The 21667-nt window shown below is 45.5% G+C and overlaps 1 protein-coding gene across 1 annotated transcript in view; it reads left to right on the top strand.

Annotated features, from left to right (window-relative positions):
- HSDL2 (hydroxysteroid dehydrogenase like 2) overlaps positions 1 to 21667 on the top strand; it is a 101044-nt gene that overhangs the window by 9662 nt on the left and 69715 nt on the right. The window contains exon 3 of the mRNA XM_075338781.1: positions 19298 to 19461. Within this exon, the coding sequence (XP_075194896.1) occupies positions 19298 to 19461 (164 nt within the window). The remainder of the gene's footprint in view (positions 1 to 19297; positions 19462 to 21667) is intronic.

Below are 21667 nucleotides of genomic sequence, written 5' to 3'. Positions count from 1 at the left end.
ATGCAGGAGAGAGACTGCAGGCAGAATGCACAGGTGCGGGATTTCCCGCCGTGCACTTGACGCTACAAAGACACTAAGGGGTACTTTGCACACTACGACATCGCAGGTGCGATGTCGGTGGGGTCAAATCGAAAGTGACGCACATCCGGTGTCTCTGTCGATATCTGAGTGTGTAAATTGTTTTTGATACGATGAACGAGCGCAAAAGCGTCAAAATCGTATCATCGGTGTAGTGTCGGTCATTTCCATAATTTTGGAAGGACCGATGTTACAATGTTGTTCCTCGTTCCTGCGGCAGCACACATCGCTGTGTGTGAAGCCACAGGCGCCAGGAACATCTCCTTACCTGCGTCCCGGCTGCAATGAGGAAGGAAGGAGGTGGGCGGGATGTTTACGTCCCGCTCATCTCCGCCCCTCTGCTTCTATTGTCCGCCTGCCGTGTGACGTCGCTGTGATGCCGCACGACCCGCCCCCTTAGGAAGGAGGAGATTCGCCGGCCAGAGCAACGTCGCAGGGCAGGTAAGTGCATGTGAAGATGCCATAGCGATAATGTTCACTACGGCAGGTATCACAAGATATCGCATGTGCGACGGGGGCGGGGACTATCGCGCTCGGCATCGCTACCATCGGCTTGCGATGTGGTAGAGTGCAAAGTACCCCTAAGGAACAGAAGAGGAGGAGAAATCTTGTATAAAGAAGAACGGAGTCTTATCTTCCGGGCAGCACACACAAATTTTACTGAACAAGCCATCATCCATGAGACATACAGGTATGACTAATTTCATCTGTATACAACCTGTGTGCCTTTTATTAATGGCTCAAAAGGGCAAATAGATTTCCTTTAGGGTGGAAACACATCTATGCGAGTAAAAGCGGTCCGACTGGGCTGAAAAAAACTCGGCTGATTTTAGTTCACGTTAGGTGCGAGTGCAACGCAAGTGCGATGCTATTTCTTAATAAATTAATGATTTTACTAGCGTGTGTAATGCGTATTTTTTACTATGTCATCTGCCATTCAGCGCTGCTACATGGCCGCTGACAGCAGACACAGACAGCCATGTAGCAGAGCTGAATGGCAGATGACAGCAGACACAGACAGAGCCGCACAATCAGAATGAACTCGGGTTAACTTAACCCGACTTCATTGTCATGCTGCGGCTCTGTCTGTGCCGCGTCCTGATTAGCGGTCACCAGTGAAGGGCTCACCGGTGACCACTAATCCCCCGAGTGACTGAAGTTAGCAGCTCTCTCTCATACTCACCGATCCCCCGGCGCCGCGCTGCACGGCATTCACACTGCTGCGGCGGCTTTTACTATTTTGAAAAAGCCGGCCGCTCATTAAAGAATCTCGTATTCCCTGCTTTCCCCGCCCACAGGCGCCTATGATTGGTTGCAGTGAGACACGCCCCCACGCTGAGTGACAGGTGTCTCACTGCACCCAATCACAGCAGCCGGTGGGCGGGTCTCTACTGTCCAGTGAAATAAATAAATAAATAAATAATTTAAAAAAATGGCGTGCGGTCCCCCCCAATTTTAATACCAGCCAGATAAAGCCATATGGCTGAAGGCTGGTATTCTCAGGATGGGGAGCTCCACGTTATGGGGAGCCCCCCAGCCTAACAATATCAGCCAGCAGCCGCCCAGAATTGCTGCATACATTATATGCGACAGTTCTGGGACTGTACCCGGCTCTTCCCGATTTGCCCTGGTGCGTTGGCAAATCGGGGTAATAAGGAGTTAATGGCAGCCCATAGCTGCCACTAAATCCTAGATTAATCATGTCAGGCGTCTGAGACACCCTCCATGATTAATCTATAAATTACAGTAAATAAACACACACACATGAAAAAATCCTTTATTAGAAATAAAAAACACAAACACATTCCCTCATTACCAATTTAATAAGCGCCAAAAAGCCCTCCATATCCGGCGTACTCCACGGACCTCCAGCGTCGCTTCCAGCATGAAGATGACAGGAGCTGCAGAAGACACCGCCGCTCCGGTCACCTCCAAGCAGCAACTGAGGTGAGTAACGCGATCGGCTGAGCTGTCACTGAGGTTAATCGCGGCCACCGCTGGATCCTCCAACAGTGACAGCGGGTAACCTCAGTGACAGCTCAGCCGATCGCGCTACTCACCTCAGTTGCTGCTTGGAGGTGACCGGAGCGGCGGTGTCTTCTGCAGCTCCTGTCACCTTCATGCTGGAAGCGACGCTGGAGGTCCGTGGAGTACGCCGGATATGGAGGGCTTTTTGGGGCTTATTAAATTGGTAATGAGGGAATGTGTTTGTGTTTTTTATTTCTAATAAAGGATTTTTTCATGTGTGTCTGTGTGTGTGTGTTTATTTACTGTAACTTACAGATTAATCATGGAGGGTGTCTCATAGATGCCTGACATGATTAATCTAGGATTTAGTGGCAGCTATGGGCTGCCATTAACTCCTTATTACCCCGATTTGCCAACGCACCAGGGCAAATCGGGAAGAGCCGGGTACAGTCCCAGAACTATGCGGCAATTCTGGGCGGCTGCTGGCTGATATTGTTAGGCTGGGGGGCTCCCCATAACGTGGAGCTCCCCATCCTGAGAATACCAGCCTTCAGCCATATGGCTTTATCTGGCTGGTATTAAAATTGGGGGGGACCGCACGCCATTTTTTTTTTAATTATTTATTTATTTCACTACACAGTAGAGACCCGCCCACCGGCTGCTGTGATTGGGTGCAGTGAGACACCTGTCACTTAGCGTGGGGGCGTGTCTCACTGCAACCAATCATAGGCGCCTGTGGGCGGGGAAAGCAGGGAATACGAGATTGTTTAATGAGCGGCCGGCTTTTTCAAAATAGTAAAAGCCGCCGCAGCAGTGAGAAAGCCGTGCAGCGCCGCGCCGGAGATCGGGGAACGGTGAGTATGAGAGAGGAGGGGAAAATGATCGACAGACTGTGAGAGAGGGACAGAGATAGTGACGGACAGACAGAGAGAGAATAGAGACCGAGAGGGAGAGACCGACTGACAGAGAATAGTGATTGACAGACATTGGGAGACATCACTCGTTTCCAGTGTTTTAGGAAACATGCGAGAAATGTATTTAGAAAATCGGATGTCACTAGGATGGTGTGAGTGCCGTCCCGTGACATCCGATTATTTACACGCTCCCATAGACTTGCATTGGAGAGACTCGCAGTAGAAACTCGCAAAAAAGCAGCATGCTGCGTGTTTTTTTTTTTTGTTTTTTTTTTTTTTCCTCAGTCCGATTCGGACTGAGAAAAAAATCGCAGATGAGAGCTGAATCATTCACTAACATGTGTCCGATTCCAATGCGAGATTTTCTCGCATTGCTCTACTGCGAGAAACTCGCAAGTGAGAAGCAGCCCTTAAGATTGCTCTGTGCAATCGGCCTGTCTGAGCAGACTATTGATTGCCGATCTGCTTCATATTGCCGGTCGTTTAATTCCGTAACACAAGCGAGTGCATGAGGTGAGCTCAGCAGTTGAGCCTGCCCTATTATTCAGGCGTCATCTGCTTCTAAAGCCCCTGTCACACACACAGATAAATCTGTGGTTGCAGTGAAATTGTGGACAATCAGTGCCAGGTTTGTGGCTGTGTACAAATGGAACAATATGTCCATGATTTCACTGCAACCACAGATCTGCCAAAGATTTATCTCTGTGTGACGGGGCCTTAAGGATATGTGCACATGATGTCTTTTAGATGCCGGAGTACCAGCCAAGATTTTAAAGAGGAAAAGCGTCATCCCAGTCTTCTAGATATTGTTGTTTTTTGTTTTGTTTTTTTTTTTTTGTTTTTTTATTTTGTATGTATCAAATGGTGAGCAGCTTCTAAAGCTGGGGTGACACTAAACGACAGCGACAACGACGTCGCTGTTACGTCACCATTTTCTGTGACGTAGCAGCGACCTTGTAAGTCGCTGTTATGATCGCTGCTTAGCTGTCAAACACAGCAGCCGAAGCAGCGATCATAACGACACGTGTCGCTGTGCTGCAACATGTGCAGAGAGCAGGGAGCCGCTGACGATGTTGTCGCTGTGTGTGACACCACCTTAAGTGGAAGCCGCCTGAAGAATGAGTCACTTCTTTTATTTACGTTTGGAAACCTGATCTTGCATAGCTTGTCCTTTTTACATTGCAGTGTATGTGTTTGTTCTCTCTCGTTTCTTGAGCGCTTTTCAAGGTTGGTTACAGAGCTGAACTGCCTGAAAAAGACACCCATAAGGCTGCTTTCACACCTCCGGCTTTTGCTATGCGGCACAATCCGGCACTTTGCAGGAAAAACGCAACCGTTTTGTTTTTTTTTTTTTTGCTGCCGGTTGCGTTTTTCCTGCATAGACTTTAATTAGTGCCGCATTGTGCCGCATGGCCTTGCGTTCCATCCGGTTTTTGCCGCATGCTGTAGATTTAGCCGATGCGGCGGCCAGATGGAACGTTGCCTGGCACATTTTTTTTTGTGCGGCAAAAAAACCCGCATCGCGCCGCATCTGGCCGATGCGGCGCTTTTCCCAATGCATCCCTATGGATGCGGTGCGATGCGGCAAAAACCGCATCCGGCCGCCGCATGCGGTTTCTTCCACTGCGCATGCTCAGTAGCATGCCGCAAATGGCAAAAAACTGACAGACCGCATGTAAAAACATATGCAAAGGATGCGGTGTTTTCACCGCATCCGTTGCATAGGTTTCACAGCCGGATTGAGCCGCACGCCTCAAACCGGATGTGTGAAAGCAGCCTAAGTTAACAACCTTGCAACTTCCACTGCTGTTAATCTCCGAGCAGAATCGGGTGTGATATTCTAATTGCTCATTGCTCCCACCAGCAACACGATTGTGGGATGTCAGTGGGTTGGCATGGCAGCCGGGGGTCTGCTACGGCTGTGTTCCTTGAATCAGCCTGTGGATGAAGTTCATAGGAAACCGTGATTTTAGCTCCATATATATATTTAATTGTATGTAGTATAAGAAAATAAAGTAAAAATAAACATCAAAATCAATCTACCATTCCCACATCAAGAATACAGATATAAACCACCCCCATATTTTCTATTGCCATGTCTGTAAAAGTCCGATCTATCAAAATATAAAATATGGTAATCCACTTTGTAAAGACTAAAAAAAAAAAATCTTCTAAAACTCCAATTCACGTTATCATAACTTCACAAACAAATGCAAGAAGAAGCTATCAAAATGAAATGTCATATCTACTCAAAAATGACATCAATAAACACGTCAGCTCACCACACTAAGATCCAAGCCCTCACAAAGCTACATTGACCGAAAAATTAAAATGTTACAGATGTTTTAAAATGACAGCACAAGCTTTTTTCTTTTTTTTTCTCCTCTCCCCTTAACTCAAGGGGACCCTCTCCCTAGACCAGTGAAGGCCAGGCAGGCCCCCGTATTATAGAGCAGATGTAGCAGAGCAGATTGATATATATAGTCTTGTAAAACTATGAAATGATGGGAATGATGAAAAGCAAAATTGTTTTGTTTTTTTTTTTTTTGCTCTTTTGCATTGATCAATACAATGGCTAAACATCTTATATTCCTATTATTCATAGCAGTTATGCATATTCCATTCTTCATATTTTTCACTTTTTCAGTAAGTCCATTGTATTTTTCAGTCTAGTATTCCCATAGCAGTTTTGCTTTTCATCATTCCCATATACATTGTGACTTGTGTGCAACTCTTTATCCTATTGTATAGTTATGTTTTTTGAGTCTTGCACCATGTTCACAGCATTGTGTTCCAGACATACATTCTTTAGTTGTTATTCATTGCCCAGTGTCATCAGCAGTGATGTGCGTACCTGTGTATCCATTGTCACCGCCTCAGATGCCAGGTTTAGGCTGTTTGTTTTACCCGACACTTTCAGTCATGTGCACTAAACCCCTCTGAAGCCAGGACACCCTGCTTCATAGTGCACATGACTGGAAGTGTCAAGACTTCTGATCATGCGCACTGAGCCTAAACCCTGCGTCTGAAGCGGTGACAATGGACACAGGTACACGTCACCACTGATGTCGCTAAGCAATGGGTATGCACAAGGAAGGGAAAGAGCACACACGATTCAGGCGCACATCAAAGGAGTGTTTTATTTTTAATAATATTAGTATTGGGATACATTGCTCTCCATATAGACCTCTATACATTGGAGGTATGTGTTCATGAGATACAAAATTGTATTCTTTTGACCCCCAGAATTTGGTGTCAGCTCTCTAGTATATATACAGTAAATATATATATACAATACTAGAGAGCTGACACCAAATTCTGGGGGTCAAAAGAATACAATTTTGTATCTCATGAACACATACCTCCAATGTATAGAGGTCTATATGGAGAGCAATGTATCCCAATACTAATATATATATATATATATATATATATATTATATGTGTGTGTGTATATATAATATATATAGTATGTATATGTAATATATTTATGAAAATAAACAATATATTGGGTCAATGAGAGCCACACGCTATATAAAATCATTTAAAACCATACAATACAAAACATGGCCTCAGCAAAATGATCAATGACTCCGGGATAATATACCAGTCAATATAAGATAGATCTAGTATTATCGAGAGTATATATCAATTGATTCTCCAAACCACAGATCTAGGGTAAATGGTAATTAATTGCATGCAGATGGTAAGCTCTACTGGTAAGGTAGACAATTATATACAGATAGAGTATGGCACTATTATATATACTGTCTTTATAAATAGACTTATACAACAAAAATAGAGGCATAAAACAGTGCCAACAATGATTAATTGGCCTCAGTACAGCGATGTCATTTGATCATAGGAGTATATATCAGATATACAGGGCCTGGAAACAAAACTGCATGCAAAAAATGCAAAAAATAGGGAGAATACCAAGGAGCAAAGGAGCAGAATATGCTATGGAAGAGGCCGTGGGGAGAGCCCCACGCGTTACGCTGACTAGCAGCTTCGTCAGGGGAGGGTGTTTTTCATTGACCCAATAAATTGTTTATTTTTATAAAAATAAAATTATAATTAATATATATATCTATATAAATACTCCTTTGATGTGTGCCTGAATCATGTGTGCTCTTTCCCTTCCTTGTGCATTGTCATTTTGCACACATTAGGCAGCACTCATTTTGTTATTATAGGCTGTGGTCTCCTTCCCTTTGTTTACAGCTAAGCAATGGGTATTGAATAGCATATTAGCACACCCCTGTGGCGTGCTAACATGCTTAGAGGACGGACTAGTAGGGGAGACTAACGCCCTTGCGACTAGTCCCTTATCTCATTAGCATATCGTAAAGAATCTTTAGAAATACTTTTTTCTAAAGATCTCTTTATCTATGCTAGTGTATACAGGGACAGTTAGGCAGGGATTAGCAATATGTACCCAAAACTGCTTGTGATTCTGGGTGCATATTGCACCTGACAGGTTCCCTTTAAGTCTCTGCTCTTTCAGGGATTTTTGGTCCAATGGGGGCAGTTTTATCATCCTTCTATAGAAAAAGGAGTTTCCAGTGCCAAGGATAAAGTATAAAATCCTTTTTTATTGAATATAAAGCAATAAAAATCCAGCAAGTACCATAATAAGTGTCAGAAAAATGCAGAACGCGTTTCGACGCTTCAGGTCTTAGTCATGTTCTAATAGTCATGAGAACATGACTAAGACCTGAAGCGTCGAAACGCGTTGTTCTGCATTTTTCTGACACTTATTATGGTACTTGCTGGATTTTTATTGCTTTTATATTCAATAAAAAAGGATTTTATACTTTATCCTTGGCGCTGGAAACTCCTTTTTCTATTTTCACATTGGATGGTTGCCAAGCCTTGTTCCGTGCGCAGGATCCTGATTACAACCAGCAGGTCAGCCCCTGGTGAGCTGGACTTCCCCTCATTTCTTTTCTTGGACACTATCATCCTTCTATGTACCGTATTTTTCGGACCATCAGACGCACTTTTTTCCCCCCAAATGTTGGGGGAAAGTTGGGGGTGCATCTTATGGTCTGACTGTGGCTGCGGGGAATGAGGTGCTGCGATGGAGCGGGTCATCGGTGGCACGAGCAGGCTGTAGCAGCCTGCTGTGACCACGTGGACCCGCTCATTACATATGCACGCCCATCCTCCCGCCCATCTCTCAGCGCAGAAGCCGTCGCTGACAGGTGGGCGGGAGGACGAGCGGGGACGCGCGCATAGTAAAGAGCCGGCCCGCATGATCACCCCTGGCAATTACAGCCTGGAGTGATCATGTGCGGCTGTATTCACTGCCCCCCGCGCGTCATCATTAGCACGGGGAGCCCCCGTCCCCGTGTGTGGAGCCGTCCCACTGCAGCACGCGATGTCTTCCTGTCTGTGCCGATCAGCTGATCTGTGCTGATCGGCACAGACAGGAAGACTTCGCATGCTGCAGGGGAACGGCTACACACACACACACACACACACACACACACACACACACACACACACGTCAGTGGCGCAGAGAGGAAGATGATCGGCTGCAGGGAGTGAGGAAGAGGTGAGTATAAATGTTTGGGTTTTTTTTCTCTGTGCTATAGGATACAGGCCATATACCAGGATGGTATATGAGCACGATGGGGGGTATATGAACAGGATGGTAGTATATGAGCAGGATGAATGGGGGGTATATGAACAGGATGGGGGTATATGAGCAGGATGGATGGGGGGTATATGAACAGGATGGGAGTATATGAACAGGATGTGGGAATATGAGCAGGATGCTGGTATGTAAGCAGGATGCTGGTATATAAGCAGGATGGGGGTATAAGAGTAGGATGGGGGTATATGAGCAGGATGGGGGTTTATAGCAGGATCATATACAAGGCAGGAGGATCATTACCAGGATGGGGTAACTTAGTAGAGAATTTGGGGGCATTACCCCCATAACAATGTTAGCAGCAGATCCTCGCCCCATTACAGTGTGTCATGACCACATTTTTTTGCTTAAAGTTTTATTTTCCTATTTTTCCTCCTCTAAAACCAGGGTGCGTTTTATGGTCAGGTGCGTCTTATAGTCCGAAAAATACGGTATGTGTGCACACAGATATAGCTGTCAATCACTGATACTTACTCGTTACTTTGCGAGTTTTTCCCCATTGACTTGCATTACACATACTATTCAGAATGAATACTCGAGTATTAGGCAGCACTCGTTATTCTCATAACGAGTACTATGAATAGTTAGGTACTCACTCAACTCTACACAACATTACTTATATTCAATAATACCAATAAAAATGCTGACAGTTATTAATATTACCTTGTCATTAAACATTAGAATATAACTATAACAAGATTGATAAGGTATGAATATATTCTTTCACATAAACCAAATAATTAGATGTTTACTAGGGAAATTTAAAGAAGAAAGGAGGGCAGAAAGAGAATGGGAAGTGTTTGTATGCGGTGGGGGGAAAGCGGTTATTCCACAACCCGTTGTTGAATTATACCCACCATTCTGTTTCCTCTTATGAATTATTACACCCACCACATCGTGCTCATTTATGAACTGTGGCCCCCACACTGTCCCCATTTCAGGCTCTTCATATCTCCATACCATGCCCTCTTCACACGGTCACTCAATCCCTCATCATGCTGCCTCTCGTCCAATGCCTTCACACTCTCTCTTCTATACTGTGCCCTCACAATACCCCTCACTGTATATACAGCCACCGTATATTATGCGCTCACTCTGGACCCTGCTCTGTATACTGTCCCTCTCCCTCACTGCCCCCAAGTGCTGTGCCTTTACGTTGTATACTACTCTCCATGCTGTGACCTAACATTTATCACTCCGTCAATAGTAAAACTTTCTTGAATCCTTGGCTCTATAGATGCTGATATTGTTACTTAAGGCTACTTTACACACTGCGATATCGGTCCCGATATCGCTAGTGTGGGTACCCGCCCCCATCTGTTGCGCGACACGGGCATATCGCTGCCCGTGCCGCACAACATCGCCCACAGCCGTCACACATACTTACCTGTCCGGCGACGTCGCTGTGACCGGCGAACCGCCTCCTTTCTAAGGGGGCGGTCCGTGCGGCGTCACAGCGACGTCACTGAAACGTCACTGAACCGCCGCCCAATAGCAGCGGAGGGGCGGAGATGAGCGGGACGTAACATCCCGCCCACCTCCTTCCTTCCGCATAGCGGCCGGGAGGCAGGTAAGGAGAGCTTCCTCGTTCCTGCGGCGTCACACGCAGCGATGTGTGCTGCCGCAGGAACGAGGAACAACCTCGTTACTGCTGCAGTAACGAGATTTGAGAATGGACCCCCGTGTCGCTGATTAGCGATTTTGCACGTTTTTGCAACGATGCAAAATCGCTTATCGATGTCACACGCAACGGCATCGCTAATGCGGCCGGATGTGCGTCACGAATTCCGTGACCCCAACGACTCCGCATTAGCGATGTCGTAGCGTGTAAAGCCCGCTTTAGTCTTATTCCGGTGCCGCCCAGACCTCCGGTAAATAGTAGCATATACAGCTCTGTGCATAGCAAAGGGATTATCCATATCACTACTGCTGTAGAACAATATGGTCCCACAGCATAAGAGTTACGTCCTTTATGTGGTCTCCCCTGAATGGTCGGAACGGCAGCTGTTGGTAGGAAAGTCCAGCGTTCCGGACCTGTCCAAAAGTTGCCACTTGTTTGTCAGGCGCTGGAGCAGAATTAACACAATTCTCATAACACTGGGGAACAATTTGAAAAAAAAATTTCTGTTAAGTTAGGTTTTTGAGATGATTTATACTAAAATTGGCATGCTGATTCCAAAAATGTAGTCAGTTTTTTTTTTTTTTCTATCACGTCAAGTTTTTCCTCCTCAACTTACCTGCCATAGAAGCACAATTGCACTGATTTCTGTAATAAGACTTGTTATCTGAGTACAATTCGACTCCTATAGAGCTACATGGCAACTTGTAAGAGTAGTCACAACTGAGACAGTGCGGTGAGAGGTGTGTGCAGCTCCCAATACGTCATAATTATCAATATCTTTACACAAAAAATGTATCATAGTAGGAATAAATAGGATTTGTGATAGCTTTTCTCTTTACATTGGGCACTTAGTTGTAATTTATATATCTTTTATGATTTTTTTTCTTTGTTAGTTTTCAAAGCTTGTAACTTTCCATCTCAGTGTTTGATTTACTTATGTACATATTTCCTTTGTTTCAGATCATGTCTGCTCCTTCTTCCTCTCGTCGTAAATGCCTAAACAACCCTGACTCCTTCTGCTATATTTGTGGTGTTTTCACCATTCCAGTTCAAAGGGCAAACATCAGTGCATTTGTCAAACAAGCATATTTTGCATATTTTAAAGTAAAACTCGGTGATCAAGATAAGCCATGGGCCCCTCACATAGTGTGCAAGCAGTGTGTCGAGAGTTTACGGATGTGGACCAAAGGAACACGTGAAAAGTTGGCATTTGGTATCCCCATGGTGTGGAGAGAGCAAAAAAGTCATTCCACAGACTGTTACTTCTGTTTAGTGAAAACATCAGGATTTAACAGGAAAAATAAAAGTAAAATAGAATATCCAAATCTACCGTCAGCTATCAGACCAATGCCTCATTCAGCTGAAATTCCAGTGCCAATTTTCGAACAGCTACCATCTCTAGAAGTTCTGAGTGATGTTGACGAACACAGTGACAGCAATGATGCAGAATTTGAAATTCACAAGGATTCAGTTCGTAAGGGATTTGATCAGCACGAGTTAAATGATTTAGCACGTGAATTGGGCGTATCAAAAAAAGCTTCAGAATTACTAGCATCAAGGCTGAATGAGAAACAGTTACTTCAATAAGGAGCGAAGGTATCATACTTTCGTACTAGAGAAAGTACATTTTTGCAGTACTTTCGGTGTGACAGCGGTTTTGTGTTTTGCCATAATATTCCTGGTTTACTACAAGAATTAGGGCTTTCAATGTACAATCCAAATGAATGGCGACTGTTTATTGATAGCTCAAAGCGGAGTCTTAAGTGTGTCCTTCTATACAATGGCAATTTATTTGGTGCAGTCCCTATTGGGCATTCTGTCTCTCTTCGTGAAGAACATGGAGATGTAAAGAGAGTTATTGAGTTATTGAAATATGACACACACAATTGGATCATCTGTGTTGACCTTAAAATGGTTTGCTTCCTTCTTAGTCAGCAACATGGGTACACAAAGTATCCCTGCTTTCTCTGTATGTGGGATAGCAGAGCTCAAGAAAAGCATTGGGTTGAGTCGAATTGGTCTCCAAGATCTGGTCTTAAACCTGGAGATCCTAACATTCTACATCAGCCACTTGTTGACAGGAAGAATATACTATTCCCACCTCTGCACATAAAACTAGGTCTCATGAAGCAATTTGTAAAAGCTTTGCCAACTGACTGCGACTGTTTTAAGTACATCACGTTGGCACTTCCTGGACTGTCCATTGAAAAAATCAAGGCTGGTGTGTTTGATGGTCCACAAATTCGACAGCTCATCAAAGATGAACATTTCACTGGGACTATGTCAGATCTTGAGAAGAATGCTTGGTTATCATTCAAAGACGTTGTCGAGAACTTTCTTGGAAATACACGTGCAAGTAATTACAAAGAAATTGTTCAGAAACTATTGGAGAGCTACAAAGCGCTAGGTTGCAACATGAGTATTAAACTACATTTTCTGCATTGCCATCTTGCCAACTTTCCGGAAAATCTTGGTGCTGTTAGCGATGAGCAAGGTGAACGATTTCACCAAGATTTGAAGGTTATGGAAGACAGTTACCAGGGTAGATGGGATGTACATATGATGGCTGACTATTGCTGGAGCATCAAACGTGATTGTCCTCAAGTTAAACACTCCAGAAAAAGCTATAAATGTACATTTTTACCTTAAATACTTATATATATATATATCCTTTGGAAAAAAACATGATGGGCATGACAAATATGTTTTTTAACACTTTCTTATATATTTCATTTTTTGTCCATATTTGTGATACTCGTGCTGTACTCGTGGTCTTCATCCCTGCATGTTGGCGCTCTTTTGAGAGCCAGCCCTCATGCAGGGATTGGCTGGCAGACCACTGCAATGCCACAGCCCTGTTAGTTATGGAATTGCAGTGATTGGCCGGCTTGCACAGCGTGACCGAGCCTTTATACCGGCGGGCGCGCTGTGCTCTGCTCACAGCTATCCAGACAGTCAGTGCAGGGAGAGTGTCGCTGCTTCAGGGAAAGTTTTTGCGGCCCTTTTATAGCTATTTCCGTATCAGGGCTGCAAACAGTGTGACCAAAAGTCCTTCTCAGGACTATTATAGTTGTATACAGGCAGGCAGGGTATAGCCAGGTCGGAGTACAGTAGCAGAGTCCTTCTCAGGACTATTGTTGCTGTATACAGGCAGGGTATAGCCAGGTTGGAATACAGGCTAGTGACCAAAAGAGTCCTTGTCAGGACTATTGTAGCAGTATACAGGCAGGCAGGCAGGGTATATAGCCATTCCTAGTGGTGACCGTATACCAGCCTTCATCATATCTGGGGCTGGTGTACACAGTCTAAAACAGTCCTGATAGTGTCAGACTTCTCAGCAATTGTCGCTCCTAAAACCTGTTAGGTTCTTAGTGCGTCCGTGCTTGCATTTAAAAACCGCACGTGTGTGCCTGTCGGTGGCAGCGTACAGGTGCACTTGTGTGCGTTTTTACCAAACTATTATATAACGCACAAGTGTAGTGTATAATACACGTCAGTCAGCAGTGGCTGATAGTGTCAGAGTTCTTAATTTTTGCTCCTAAAACCTGTGTTAGGTTCTTAGTGCGTCCGTGCTTGCATTTAAAAACCGCACGTGTGTGCCTGTCGGTGGCAGCGTACAGGTGCACGATTTGCACAAACTTTGATATAACGCCCAAGTCTAGTGAATACACGTCAGCACAGCATTGCAAAATGCGCAAGGGCGTTGGCAAGGAACAAGGAAGTGGACGTGATGGTGGTGCAGGCAGAGGCCGAGGTCGTGGGCAAGCTCTAATTTTGCCACAACAAAGGGCCACATCTAGTCGCTCGCACGTCCTGTCCCAAATTCTTGGGGACCGCAGCAGTACACCGCTCTTCAACCAAGACCAGTGTCAACAGGTTGTTAGTTGGATAGCGGATAATGCTTCCAGTCAGATTGGCACCACCACAAACACTCTGTCTTCCACACGGTCAAGTGTGAGTAGCCGTGATACTGCACCGCACATTTCAGAACCTGATCCTCCTTCCTACCACAAGGCTGAGTACACGTCCTCGGACATTAATGATCCCACACTTGGACACTCGGAAGAGCTGTTCACGTTTCCATTCGCACATTCTGGCCTCTCGCCAGCTCATGTTGAAGTGGGTCATAAGGAGATCGTATGTACAGATGGCCAAATATTTGAGCAGCCACGTTCTCACGAAGTTGGCAACGTGTCTCAACAAGGGGTGGACGATGATGAGACACAATTGTCAGGAAGTCAGGAGGAGGAGCAGGGTGCGGAAGAGGAAGACGACGTGGTGGATGATCCAGTAACTGACCCAACCTGGCAGGAGGATATGCAGAGCGAGGACAGCAGTGCACAGGGGGAGGGAGGCGTAGCATCCCAACAGGCAGTAAGAAGCAGGGTGGTGGCTCCAGGCAGAAGTCAGGCAACCGTTCCCCGGAACAACAACATGACACAAGGTGCCTGTACAAATGTTAGGTCTTCCCGAGTCTGGCAGTTTTTTAAGTTGGATCCAGATGATTCTAAAAAGGCCATTTGCAACACCTGCCGTGCCAGCATCAGCAGGGGTACCAAAACTAGCAGCCTGACCACCACCAGCATGATCAGGCACATGTCAGCCAAGCACCCGACTTTGTGGGAAGTACAACAGAGTCGAGGAGCAGTGCTTGCTAATGTCACTGCTACGTCTTCGCTGGTTGTGCATGCGAGCCAATCCCCTGTCCATGCTGCCTGCGAACAAGCCTCCTCCGGTCCTGCACCTGCAGTTGCCTACGCAGAAATAACACCATCATCAAGCACGTCCTTGTCCCAGCGCAGCGTTCAGTTATCCATTCAGCAAACCTTTGAACGCAGGCGCAAATACACTGCCAACACCCCACATGCCACAGTTCTAAATGCTAACATTTCGCGACTGCTTGCGCTGGAAATGTTGCCTTTTAGGCTGGTGGAGACAGAAGCATTCCGCGACCTGATGGCGGCAGCTGTCCCACGTTACTCGGTCCCCAGCCGCCACTATTTCTCCCGGTGTGCCGTCCCCGCGTTGCATAACCACGTGTCACAAAACATCACACGTGCCCTGAACAACGCTGTTTCACCCAAAGTCCACCTAACCACAGACACGTGGACAAGTGCTTGTGGGCAAGGCCGCTACATCTCGTTGACGGCACACTGGGTTAATATTGTGGAAGCTGGGACCCAGTCTGAGCGAGGGACGGAACACGTCCTTCCCACACCAAGGTTTGCAGGCCCTACCTCAGTCAGTGTTTCACCCACACTCTACAGCTCCGGAATGTCATGCTCTTCAGCCTCCTCCTCCTCCTGCGCATCCTCATCCACTGTACCCTCCACACCAGTCCCAAGCTGGAAGCACTGCAGCACTGCCTCGGCGAAGCGGCAACAGGCTGTGCTGAAGCTAATCTGCATAGGTGACAAACCCCACAATGCAGAAGAGCTGTGGACAGCTCTGAAACAGCAGGCAGATCACTGGCTCACACCTCTAAACCTAAAGCCAGGAAAGGTCGTGTGTGACAATGGCTGGAACCTGGTGGCGGCTTTGAGGCGAGGCCAGCTGACACATGTTCCATGCGTGGCCCATGTGCTCAACCTCGTGGTTCAGCGGTTTCTAAAGTCATACCCAGAGCTGTCTGATCTGCTGGTAAAAGTTCGCCGCCTGTCTGCACATTTTCGAAAGTCACCTACTGCTTCAGCCGGCCTTGCCGGCTTTCAGCGCAGTTTGCATCTTCCGGCTCACAGACTGGTGTGTGATGTCCCCACGCGTTGGAATTCAACTCTGCACATGTTGGTCAGGATATGTGAGCAGAAGAGGGCAGTTGTTGAGTACCTGCATCACCTAAGCCGTCGGGAAATGGGTCAAACTACACACATAACACCTGAGGAGTGGAGATGGATGTCAGACCTATGTACCATCCTCCAAAACTTTGAGGACTCCACCAAGATGGTGAGTGGTGATGACGCCATTATTAGCGTCACCATACCGCTACTCTGCCTTCTAAAACGGTCTCTGCTCAAAACCAAACATGATGCATTGCAGGCGGAGCGCGATGAGTTGCAGCAAGAAACAGTAGTGGGTGTGGGTGATAACACACAGCCCAGCCTCGTCTCATCACAACGTGCAGTGGAGGACTATGACGAGGAGGAGGATGAAGACATGGAGCAAATCTCCGGCCAAATTGAGGATATGACATGCACACCAGTCATATCCTCGGTTCAGCGTGGCTGGCCAGAGGACAGGGTAGATGAGGAGGAGGAGGAGGAGGAGGACAGCATGTTCAGTCATCGTGCTGGTCAGGCTACTGAAGTCCTGGCTGTTAAGAGTCTGGCGCACATGGCTGACTTTATGGTAAGCTGCCTGTCTCGTGACCCTCGCGTTAAGAACATCTTGGCCGACAATCATTACTGGTTGGTAACACTGTTAGACCCACGCTACAAGGAGAACTTTATGTCACTTATTCCCGAGGCGGAGAGGTCAACCAAAATGCAGCAGTTCCGGAAGGCCATAGTCACGGAAGTAGGCAAAGCATTCCCCTCACAAAACGCTAGCGGCATAGGTCATGAATCAGTGGACAACCAAGGCGTACAGCCGAGAGAGGCACAAGTCCAATCCGCCAGAGGTAGGGGAACAGTCTTTAAGATGTGGGACAGTTTTCTCAGCCCCTCACGTACCACAGCCCCTGAGGTGCGGGGTAGTGCCACAAGAAATCCTAAGTTTGCCCAGATGCTCAAGGAGTACCTTGCAGATCAAACAACTGTACTCCGACATTCCTCTGTGCCTTACAATTATTGGGTATCCAAGGTGGACACGTGGCATGAATTGGCTCTCTACGCCTTGGAAGTCCTGGCCTGCCCTGCCGCTAGCGTTTTGTCAGAGCGTGTTTTTAGTGCCGCAGGTGGAATCATTACAGATAAACGCACCCGCCTTTCAACTGAAAATGCTGACAGGCTGACTCTGATCAAGATGAACAAGGGTTGGATTGGGCCAGACTTCACCACACCACCAGCAAATGAGAGCGGAATTTAAAGTTTGTAACGGGAATTTGCCATGTACCTCCAGTCACCCATGGGTACACACTTCTGGACTTTGGATAATCGCTGGACTGCTCCTCCTTCTCCTCATGCGCCACCATGATGACCGTTACAAGAGTTAGGCCTTTGTTTCAGGTATACCCCCAGTGGTAAATTTTTTCGCCCATTCTTTGCAGAATGGACATTACAACGACAGGAGACCCGCTCCTTTGCAATGGGAACAATGTTTTGAGGCCCTCATGCACGTCTCTATGCAGGGACAACGTGGAGCCTCCCAATTTTTGGCTGCCCTGCCTAAGGGCTATACTACAAAAGACCCACTTCCTTCCAATGGGCACTTCAGGTTTACAGGCCCTCATGCACGTCTCTATCCAGGGACAACGTGGAGCCTCCCAATTTTTGGCTGCCCTGCCTAAGGGCTATACTACAAAAGACCCACTTCCTTCCAATGGGCACTTCAGGTTTACAGGCCCTCATGCACGTCTCTATGCAGGGACAACGTGGAGCCTCCCAATTTTTGGCTGCCCTGCCTAAGGGCTATACTACAAAAGACCCACTTCCTTCCAATGTGCACTTCAGGTTTACAGGCCCTCATGCACGTCTGTATGCAGGGTCATTGGTGAACCTCAAAATTTTGGACTGCCCTGGCAAAGGAAAATACTACAAAGACTCAGTTCCTCAAAATGGGCACATTAGACTCAGAGGCCTTTATGTACATCTCTTCTCAGGGACATCGGAGTGCCACACAATGTTTTACGTAAAATCTTTCATGTATTGATCTCCAAAAGTAACATACATTAGCTCTATCTCACTATTGGGTATGTGCCCTTAACATTTCCGCCATGAAAATTCATTTTGGTGTCATTTTGGAAGGTTTTCTGGTGAGTCCGTAAAAATGGCGTAAAACGCGGACAAAATTGTTCACAGCTGTGACTTTTGAGTGATAAATGCTTCAAGGGGTCTTCCCCATGCTGTTGCCATGTCATTTGAGCACTCTTCGGAGACTTTTGTTCCATTTTTAGGGTTTCTACATGCTGCCGGTTGTCATTTCACAAAAATACTCGGGTCTCCCATAGGTTAACATTGGGCTCGTTGCTCGGGCCGAGTACACGAGTATCTTGGGAGGCTCGGCCCGAGCTTCGAGCACCCGAGCTTTTTAGTACTCGCTCATCACTAGTTAAAAGTTAAAATGGCACACTACCATATCATTAGGGAACAATAGACGACAGTCCTAGTATAGAGAAATAGTGACAGCCTGCTAATATATATCAGTATATAAGAGCAAATGGCTATATAGATGGTGGCTGTCATGGGGTTCACTCAGGACAGAGTGTAATGGTAATATCTGTTAAGATAGGGACTGTGGAAGGGGGTACAGCACATAGGTCCATCATGGAGTCTCCAAACAAACATTGGGAGAGACCATGGTGATAATAAGGCTGATTATAAATGGTGAGGACTAGAAGTCCTATAAATAAACGGTAAGGAACAGTCGGTGAAGGAGCATACAATGAAGTTTTTTTCGCTTTCTTACCTAAAGTGCTAGTGCAATGGAGAATTCCAAAGTGTACTCCAGGTGCCGACGGCCCAAGCACAGTCCCAGGTCAAGGTGAGGTCACTAAAAGACGCCCAGGATCTCCATCCGACGCGCGTTTCGCGGGGTGTAAGCTTTATCAAGGTGGGGAGCCTAAGTGAGCAGAATTACAGAAGGGCACCCAGGAAAGCCGTTCCCAGTTTCTCTGAGCTCTGCACATGTATTAGATTACTCCTTTTAGTATGAGCAATAGATTTGTATCTCTGTAGGTGTAATATTCTCTGGCTAGACATTCTAGGGCTACTTTTTTCGAGTTGTGTATGGGATACATTCACGATCCATTCACAAACATAGTTAAACATTCAGGGCTGTTCCCTAGTCAGGGCTATGGCAATAAAACCGCATGATAATATATAGTACCTTATGATCACCGCCAAAGTTAAAACAACTCTGTCATATCGAACAAACTTGTTGACCATCTTGTATTTGCTTCCAGGAGACTTGCGGGATGTACGCTGTTTATCACTGGTGCCAGCCGTGGTATTGGAAAAGCCATAGCTTTAAAAGCTGCCAGAGATGGTGCCAACGTGGTCATAGCCGCGAAAACTGCCGAACCGCACCCTAAGCTGCCAGGAACAATCTATACAGCAGCTGAGGAAAGTATGTCTCAAAGTATTATATCTGCTGAATAAATGTTGAAATTACGTTTCCATTTTAGTTGAGTTTTTAAAGGGAACTTGACAGCAGGATTTGCCCCTCAATTTTCATTGATTTCTAGCAATTTCAATGTTTAGGCAATTTTTTAATATTGTGGCAATATGTATTTTATTTAGCTGGGCTATTCCAAGATTCATGCAATTAAGCCAGCTTCTAACTCACCTGTAGAATTGTGAGTGACACCTCTCCTCCTCACTGCACTCAGTTACAGCCCTGACTAGTCCAGCTAATTGTATTATGTGGCATCACAATATTGAAAGGCTACTTTTACCATTATGCTGTGTACTTTACCTTAACTTTGTTTTCTGGAAATTAGCCTTAAATGATTTGTGTGGCAATGCCTGTACAAACATGGAATTACGCAGAAATGTGCCACTCTGCTGCCTATATAGTGCTGTTTGAGGTTTTGGGTGACAACTTTGTAATATCTTTTACCTTATGCATTCCAGTTGTGGTCATTTCCACAGTGCTGCTCACCATTATTGGCCATTATTTTATTTTTTTTATATAGACCGGTACATTTCCATTTATTTCTGAAGATATTGTCCAAAGTTATAGCCTCAGGATTTTTTAATTAGTGGTCCAAAGTAATAAAACAATAAAACATTGTTTGTAAACTTACATGTGGCAATTTGAGAGAATAAACAGCATGTGCAGCAATAAAGGCTCCCTTAATTAATACTTGGTTGCATATCCTTTTGGCATTGATGATAGCCTCCAAACTTTCTTGGTAGCTATCTATAGGCTGCTTGCACTTCTCAGCTGGTATTTTCTTCCACTCTTCTGAATGTTTGTAGGGTTCTTTTTCTCAATGCGGGATTTCAGCTCACCCCAAAGATTTTAAATGGGATTGAGGTCAGGACTCATTGCTGGCCATTTTAAAACAGTCGTTTTTTTTTTTTTTTCTTTCAACCATTCCTGTGTGCTTTTGGATGTGTACATTGGGTCATTGTCTTGCTAGATGACCCATGATCTTCAAGTCATATCACGTTTTCTTACACTGGGTAAGACCTATTGCTCTAAAATCTCTTAATTCTCTGATTTCATAATTCCTGTGATATGTTTAAGGCCTCCAGTACAAGATGCAGCAAAGCACCCCACAGCATTATGACTCCTCCACCATGCTTAACTGTTGGTAGGGTTTTCTCTTCCTTAGAAGCGTCATTGGGCTATCTGTAAACAACCTTTTTGCTTTGCATTGCCAAAATGGTCTATTTTTGTTTCATCTGTCCACAGAACGTTTTTCCAGAAGGATTGTGGTTTGTTAAGGTACTCTGGCAAAGATCAGTTGCTCCTTTTTTCAGCAATGATTTCTTCCTTGGCCTTCGCCCATAAATCTCTGCTTGGTTTTGTGTGTAGCATATGGTACTTGTTGAAGGTACCCAGATTGATCCAGTTTGGCCTTCAGGTGGATGTTTAATGTATTGTTTTTTTCCATCATTCGTACCAACCTTCAAAGACCTCTCTTGTCAATTGTCTTCTTTCTCCCATTTTCAGGGAGGTTCTTGATGTTTCAGTGCTTGGCAAACTTCGTAATAACATTGCACACTGTTAAAAATGGGATACCAAGGTCTTTGGAGATGGCCTTATACTCTTTGGAAGTCTTGTGTTTGCTAACAGCAATTTTGATATCCTCAGACAGCTCTTTTGTCTTCACCATTGTGACAAAGAAACAGGGCCTACTATGTAGCTTTTTAAAACTGAAGTCATCATTCATTGGCTAATCCATGTCACATGGGCACCGCCAATTTATCACAGGTGATTCCCATTTGTGATTTTTATCCCAGGCGAGTCAAAAGGTGTTTCCATACTAATTTAATGTAAAGGGGCCAATACCAACTTCACAGCAAGCTTTAGGTTTTTCTATTTTTCCTTATCAATGTTTTTTGTTTATCATTTGCTCTTTTGTATTAACACGAGTGCTCTATACAAAAAAAGCTGTTTCACTTACCGTATTTTTCGCTTTATAAGACGCACTTTTGTTCCCTCAAATTTTGGAGGAAAGTAGGGGGTGCGTCTTATAATCCGAATATACGGATTATATACTGTAGGGTCCAGGGGAGGTGGGGGCAACTCTGGAGCGGTGCTGGGGGGGCTGGTGGAGGCTGGTAGAGGCTTGTGAAGCTGCGGGAGGGAGCCTTTGATCTCC

Source organism: Anomaloglossus baeobatrachus, chromosome 1 (assembly GCF_048569485.1).
Source record: "Anomaloglossus baeobatrachus isolate aAnoBae1 chromosome 1, aAnoBae1.hap1, whole genome shotgun sequence".
Classification (NCBI taxonomy): domain Eukaryota; kingdom Metazoa; phylum Chordata; class Amphibia; order Anura; family Aromobatidae; genus Anomaloglossus; species Anomaloglossus baeobatrachus.
Note: the sequence above shows the minus strand (reverse complement) of the source record. Positions and strands in the feature narration are given on the sequence as shown.